This window comes from Quercus lobata, chromosome 4 (genome assembly GCF_001633185.2).
Source record: "Quercus lobata isolate SW786 chromosome 4, ValleyOak3.0 Primary Assembly, whole genome shotgun sequence".
Taxonomy (NCBI): Eukaryota; Viridiplantae; Streptophyta; class Magnoliopsida; order Fagales; family Fagaceae; genus Quercus; species Quercus lobata.
This window is the reverse complement of record NC_044907.1, coordinates 41,827,171-41,833,808: the sequence shown is the minus strand read 5'-3', so window position 1 is coordinate 41,833,808 and position 6,638 is coordinate 41,827,171. Positions and strand designations below refer to the sequence as shown.

The following is a 6,638-nucleotide window of genomic DNA, read 5'->3' as shown; positions in this document are numbered from 1 at the left end:
CAGTCATGTAGTCAAATCTATACATAGTCCCAAACATGTGAAATGGGAGGATTTACTCTCCGATTAAGCAAAAAGGGATACCATGATTCAATAGAAAGCTATTCATGCTTTTAAGAAAGAGTCAAGGAACTTCCCTGAATTTGTAGCTCGGGAGGCTAGAGATCACTCCCATTATTGGCAATAAGGTTCCATAATGCTGCCACTGAGTTAGTAGTTACTAATTGCATTCTTAAGGCCATTTGGGCTCATGCCTTGACAAGTTGTACTGTCACTATCTTTCCCAAGCTAGATTGATTGGCTCAAAGCGACATCCAAGCAATACAACTAGATAGTCAAAATATTTGTGAGTGTCCTGTAACGTCATTACGGACTAGCCATAAGGCATAAAAAATAATTTAGTTAACCTGCAAGAACAAGATTTTTTTTTTTTTTGAGAAAAACCTTCCCAGCAAAAGCAGGGGAGGGCTATGCATTAACAATTTCTGCAGAGTAATCTGCATAGGAGCTTACAGGTACTTCTTCTATCCAAGTACAAAAAGGAAAAGAGAAATTACAAGCTTCCCTAGCTAGTCTATGAGCTACTTTGTTTCCCAATCTACGAGTATGGCAGAAGATTAGGGACCTAAAGCTGGGAGAAAATGACTTAATATCAGAAATTATATGCCCAAAGGGAGCTGCCGAGTAGTCATCAGAGTTCAAAGCTTGGATTGCAATTGCAGAGTCGCCCTCGAGGATGACCTAATCAAATCCCAGTTCAAAGGCGAAGATCACCGCCCTTCTTGCTGCCAACACTTCCACTGTCTCCACTGAAGTGGGCAGAGGAATAATTTGTGTTAGAGCAGCCATTACAAGACCATAGTCGTTTCGGATGATGATACCAAGTCCTGCAGCATCACGATCCTGGAAAATAGCCCCATCAAAGTTAGCTTTGACCCAACCCGAAGGTGGAGGCACCCACTTGGGGATGCTCAGAGCAGGGGGAGACTTGAGGGGAGCTATGTTTGCTTGTTGGAATTCTTGAAGGGCATCCCTGGCCAAAGAGTTAACCAATTTCAGATCCTCCACAACTTCACCTATTCTCACCTTATTGCGCCTGAACCAAATTTGATAAGAAATCATTGCAAAAAGATCAGGGGGGTGAGACTTCTCCAAACACAGTTGAAAGACTTCACGGAAGGAAGAGCTTCCACTAGCTTCATTTCTCAGTAAGCTAAAGTGCACGGCCCACACACTAGATAGCTTAGGACAAGACCAGAGGGCATGTAAGGATGTCTCAGGAGCCAAACCGCAAGCCTGACAAGTTGGGTCAGTGAGGACTTTCCTCTTAATCAGGTTAGCCCGGGTTGGTAAGGCATTTGAAATGGCGCGCCACAACAAAGTCTTTATTCTGTTAGGGGTGTTCAATTTCCAAAGACTCCTCCACGAGCTCTTTGGCAAGGACCCCGGGGAAGCTACAACATTAGAGTTTTGATCCTCGCTCATAAGGAGTTTGTAACCCCCTTTCACCAAATACAGACCATCTAAATTGCTATACCAACAAAGTTTGTCAACTACTTCAATGAGGCTTAGAGGGATTGCTTTGATCACTCTAGCTTCATGGACCAGGAAATTATTGTCAATTACCTCATCAATCCAGCTTTTTCGATCGTTATCAATCAAAATAGCCACCTTAGCATCTTCGCCGAAGAAAGTAGGAGCAGATTGTATTTCTGGATATTGAGGGTCAAGAAGCCATTTGGCTCCGAATATTGGAATGTTTTCTCCATTTCCCACACGCCATTGGGACCCTTTTTTAATAAGTTCTCGGCTTTTAAGGATACTATTCCAAGCAAAAGAACCCCTGCCTTCCTTTGCATCAAAAATAGAGCCTCTAGGGAAGAACTTCAACTTGAAAAACCTGTGGAAGAGAGAGGGCTTATCCTCCAAGAGACGCCACACTTGCTTAGCCAACAAAGCTTCATTAAATTTCTGAAGATCCTTAAAACCTAAGCCGCCCATGTCTTTTGGAAGGCAGAGAGTGCTCCATTTAGACCAATGAATCTTCCTTTGGTTTCCCCTGTGACCCCACCAGAATTTGCGGATTAATTGCTCTATGTCATTGCATAGGGTGATGGGGAGTTTAAAGCAACTCATGGCAAAGGTAGGGATGGCCTGAATCACCGCCTTCAACAATACTTCTCGACCCGCTTGGGAGAGGAGCTGCTCTTTCCAACCCTGAAGTTTGGCCCACACCCACTCCTTGATAAATCTAAGACTTGCTTTCTTGTTTCTGCCCACTAGGGTAGGGAGACCGAGGTATTTCTGATATTGCTTGACCTCCTGAGCTCCCATTAAACTAGTGATTTGATCAATGGTTTCAGCTGGGGTAGATTTGCTGAAAAAGAGAGAAGTCTTAGACTTATTTAACTGCTGCCCGGAGGCTCTTTCATAGCTGTCCAAAATGTTTTCGATCTTGAGGCATTCCGAAGTAGAGGCTCTACAGAAAAGAATGCTGTCGTCAACAAAGAAGAGGTGAGTTAGTCGGGGGCCCTTTCTACAAATGGAGATCCCCCTGATGTGGCCAGTTTCTGCAGAATGGCGGAGAAGGCTATGGAGACCTTTAGAGCAGAAAAGGAAGAGGAATGGGGAGAGCGGGTCTCCCTGTCTGATTCCTCTAGTAGGGTGGATAGTTTGAGAGGGTTCACCGTTAATGAGTATCGAGTAGCTAACTGTTGAAATACATTCCATCATTAAGGCCACCCACTTGTCAACAAAACCCATACTCTTCATAATTAACTCTAGATATTTCCATTCAACCCGGTCGTACGCTTTGCTCATATCTAATTTCAACGCCATGAATCCCAACTTGCCCGACTGGTGATGCTTCATGTAATGCAGAGTTTCGAAAGCCATCAATATGTTGTCTGTGATAACCCTACCTGCCTGAAAGGCACTTTGGTTCTCTGAAATAATTTCAGACAGTAAACACTTAAGTCTATTGGCCAGCACCTTAGATACCAACTTATAAATCACACTGCATAAACTTATAGGACGGAATTCAAAAATTCTTTCTGGTGATTTAACTTTTGGAATTAATGCAATATGAGTAAGGTTTATTTCTTCTGGGATCTTACAGTTATTCAGGCAATCTAACACAGCAAAACAGACATCATCACTAACTATATTCCAAAAAGATTGAAAGAAGAGAGGGGGCATACCGTCGGGACCAGGGGCTGAAATGGCTTTCATCTGGTTTACTGCTAGTACCACTTCTTCCTTGTTGAACTCCCTTAGTAGCTTTGCATTCATTTCTTCAGTTACTGATGGTTGAATTTTGTCCAGGATGTCCCCAAAATCAGATGGTGAGGAGGTGGAAAATAGAGCTTGGTAATACTCAACTGTGATTTCTTTAATTTGATTCACTTCCGTACACCAATTATTCTGAGCATTTTTCAAGCCCAAAATCCTATTCCTCCTGAATCTTTGGGAAGCCTTACTGTGAAAGTAAGCAGTATTCCTGTCACCACAGGTCAGGAAAAACGCGTGAGAACGCTGTTGCCACATCAAATTTTCTGAGTCCAGAATGTCGTTTATTTCCTTCTGAAGGGACTTCACAACTAGAAAATCACCTCCTTAGCCGCGGCCAATTCAGCTTTTTCAAGGAGTTTTTTCTTTTCTTCAAGCCTATTTTTGACGCTGCCAAAGGAGTTTTTGCTCCATTCCGACAACTTCGAGCCACAGACTTTAACCTTCCCTGCCACCTCCGGCATTGTAATCCCCACCATAGGAGGGACCCATGCGCTTTTGACAGTGGCACTACACCCACTATCCTTAAGCCACATTTGTTCAAATTTAAAGGGGCGATTTGGATTAGGGGTGATACCTTCAGGCTTCACCAGGATGGCTTGGTGATCCGATGAGTTGGAATGGAGGTTCTGAACTTTTGTGCCCGGGTTTTTTGCGAGCCAAAGAGAGTTTGCAACTGCTCTATCCAGCCGCTCAAGCACATAGCCACCATGTCGACGCCCTTTCCAAGTGAATTTTTTCCCTACAAAACCCAAATCCTTCAGATCGAGCTCGTCCAAGACATTACGAAAGGCTTTCATTTGCAGCTCACTTCTAGGACCCAAGCCACATTTCTCGTGAGACCAGAGGATTTCATTGAAATCCCCTACGCAAACCCACGGCACAGAGGAGCTTGCACGGAGATGGCGCAGGAGATCCCAAGTGTCGTTTTTCCTAGCTGGGTCAGCAAAGCCGTAAATACAGGTTAGACGAAACTTATTTTCCTGGTCTTCGCCCACCATGCCGTCGATGTGATTCGGCGATGAAGTTGATATAGCAATCTTAAGAGAGTTTTTCCAAAACAGAGCAAGACAACCCAGACGATTTACTTGTGGAGAAACCCAGTATTGATCGAAGCCCAACTCAGAACACAAACCGATTAGCCTAGCTTCTCCCACCCACGTCTCGGCTAAGAAGAGGGCGGAGGGATCTTGTGCCCGAAAAAAACATTCGAGCTCGCGAACAGTGCGTCGGTTCCCAAGCCCACGCACGTTCCAAAAAAGGAGACTCATTTTGCTCGGCGGGGCTGCCTACCAGCCACCGCCGTTTGGGAAGGAGATGAAGGAGTATCATCCTTTGAGGTTGCTCTGCGTTTCTGAGGGGTTGAGTCTACTGCATTTGGTAGGGGTCCTCTTTTGCCCAAAGAGTAATCTAGTTGCTTGTCTATTGAAAGGAAGTTGGGCCGTTGAAAACGGGTCCATTTTCTTCCACTAACCGAGTCAAAATCTGCATGGGCCTGGGAATTATTGGAGATATCAGTAAGTGGGCTTGCCTTAATGTTATCCACCGATTTGTCTGCTGGGGGTGCCTCATTTGGGATGTTTAGCCCATTTGGTTAGGATATGGTTTGGACCGGATTGGATTCTTTTAGGCTTCGCTGCTCGGTAGTCATCCCTTCAACATATTGGATATCTCTGTCAATCTCGTCTATTAATTGATCGAACGAGGTAGCTTGGGTAGGCTTCTGTGGGGGAACACAATAGGGAGGCTCCGAAAAGACTGAAAAGGGAGCAGTCACCTTTGCAGAGTTACTCGAACACGGATGAAACTACCACCGTCCCATTCGTTTGGGTTCTCTGTTTGCATGACAGTTCCAATGGGCTCGCAAATCTTTTCGGCCACTCCTCTGTTTCTAAAGCGTAAAATAATGTCATGTATTTGTATCCAAAAAGACACTGTGTTTAAGTTTGAGCTTACCATCTCCGTTTCGTTTTCATATCTTGAGACCACCATGAGATTTTTGTCAAAGCTCCATGGCTCTACTGCTATGACTCTGTCAACATCTTCTTTGGAATCAAAGGAGAAAAGTACCAAATGATCTCCAATGTATTTCATTTTGAATCCCGTTTTTGTCCTCCACAAGGGGTTGAATGTATTTGCTATGGCGTCCAGGTTGATCGGTCGTTTGGTTAGGAATCGAGCCACCAAGGAAAATTTTGAAGTGGCTTGGTCGGAGTTCAGAGCTAGTCCTGAACCCTCTTTTTCGGATAGAGTAAGGGATTTCCATCGGATTGACAAGTCATCCATTTTTAGAATAAGGGGTGGAAAGGTGGGGGGGGGGGGGGGGGGGAGTGTGTAGTGTTTCCCTATATACCCAGAAGAAAAAACCTACTAGCCTGAGAATAACCTTGTTATTCACAGGGACCTAAACTCCTCGGAGAAGGAACTACAATGCTACGAGACAGTGAGAGGTTTCAGGGAGAAACCCCACTGAAAGAGCAACCTCATTTTTTAGACCTTTCTTGTTAGTGAGACCAAACCTGCAAGAACAAGATTAGTACCACTAAATGACTAGTTTGCAGTTAAATAAAGCTAAATCAGCCATTTAGCTTTGTGTAGATACAGGTCCATGGACAGGAAACCATAATGAGAAAAATTCAATCTTGTAATCATATATTAAGCTTGTCAAAACTAGTCTTGAGAGAAAATACTGTTTAGGCATTACTCTCAACTAAACAATCATGTTTCTAGCCGTATATGAGAAAATATCAAAGTGAAGAAACTTCCCTCGAAACGCAGATTGGGGATTTTAAGAACCTGCCCTCACATTAAGTGGATGCTAGCTTTCTATGGGAAGTATCTTTGTCTCTCCTTTCAGCTTCTATTGGTGAAATAATGCCAAATGTGATGAGCTTGTTGCTGCACACATAAAGCTTGTTGCAAGCAATCCCATATTGTTAATGATGTGGAAGATGAGACCATCTTTAAGCAATTAAGCTAAACACCTTGACAGCGAATATCTAGTGTGTGAGTGTACTGTGAGTATATATATTTATTTCAGCAAATAGGAGCATGTAATATAAGTCATGTCTACTACATAAACATCTTCAAAACTGGTGGCTACTCGTTAGGCCAACCAACATCAGCTTCAAAACGAATTAACAGCCATATTTTACTTTTAACCCAGGTGCGAATGTGATTAAAAGCACCTTAAAGCTTCACAAGAATCTTGAAGAAGAAAATAAATATAAGCCAATGAAAGCTCTTAGCTGCAGAAGGTAGTAAAGTCTGGCTTAGGCATCATCCAAAAGGCTTAGAAAGAACATAACACTTTCTTGAAGGTGACTTTGAAAAGGCTAATAGTGATTGTAACA

At 43.5% G+C, this 6,638-nt stretch overlaps 1 protein-coding gene across 1 annotated transcript; it reads right to left on the bottom strand.

Annotated features, from left to right (window-relative positions):
• Positions 1 to 738: 738 nt before the first annotated feature.
• On the bottom strand, positions 739 to 5,571 carry LOC115985212. The gene is made up of 3 exons (XM_031108179.1): positions 5,242 to 5,571; positions 3,609 to 4,325; positions 739 to 3,531 (listed from the first exon to the last, which is right to left on the bottom strand). The coding sequence occupies exons 1-3, from the start codon at positions 5,569 to 5,571 to the stop codon at positions 739 to 741; spliced, it is 3,840 nt and encodes a 1,279-aa protein (XP_030964039.1).
• Positions 5,572 to 6,638: the final 1,067 nt, after the last annotated feature.

Bases quoted from the DNA above. Each gene is read 5' to 3' on its own strand.
- LOC115985212 (XM_031108179.1), bottom strand. From the start codon at position 5,571: ATGGATGACTTGTCAATCCGATGGAAATCCCTTACTCTATCCGAAAAA. The intron at 4,326-5,241 runs GTAAGCTCAAAC...AACTCTCTTAAG, and splicing joins ATGAAAACGAAACGGAGATG to ATTGCTATATCAACTTCATC. The intron at 3,532-3,608 runs GTGATTTTCTAG...ATGTGGCAACAG, and splicing joins AATTGGCCGCGGCTAAGGAG to CGTTCTCACGCGTTTTTCCT.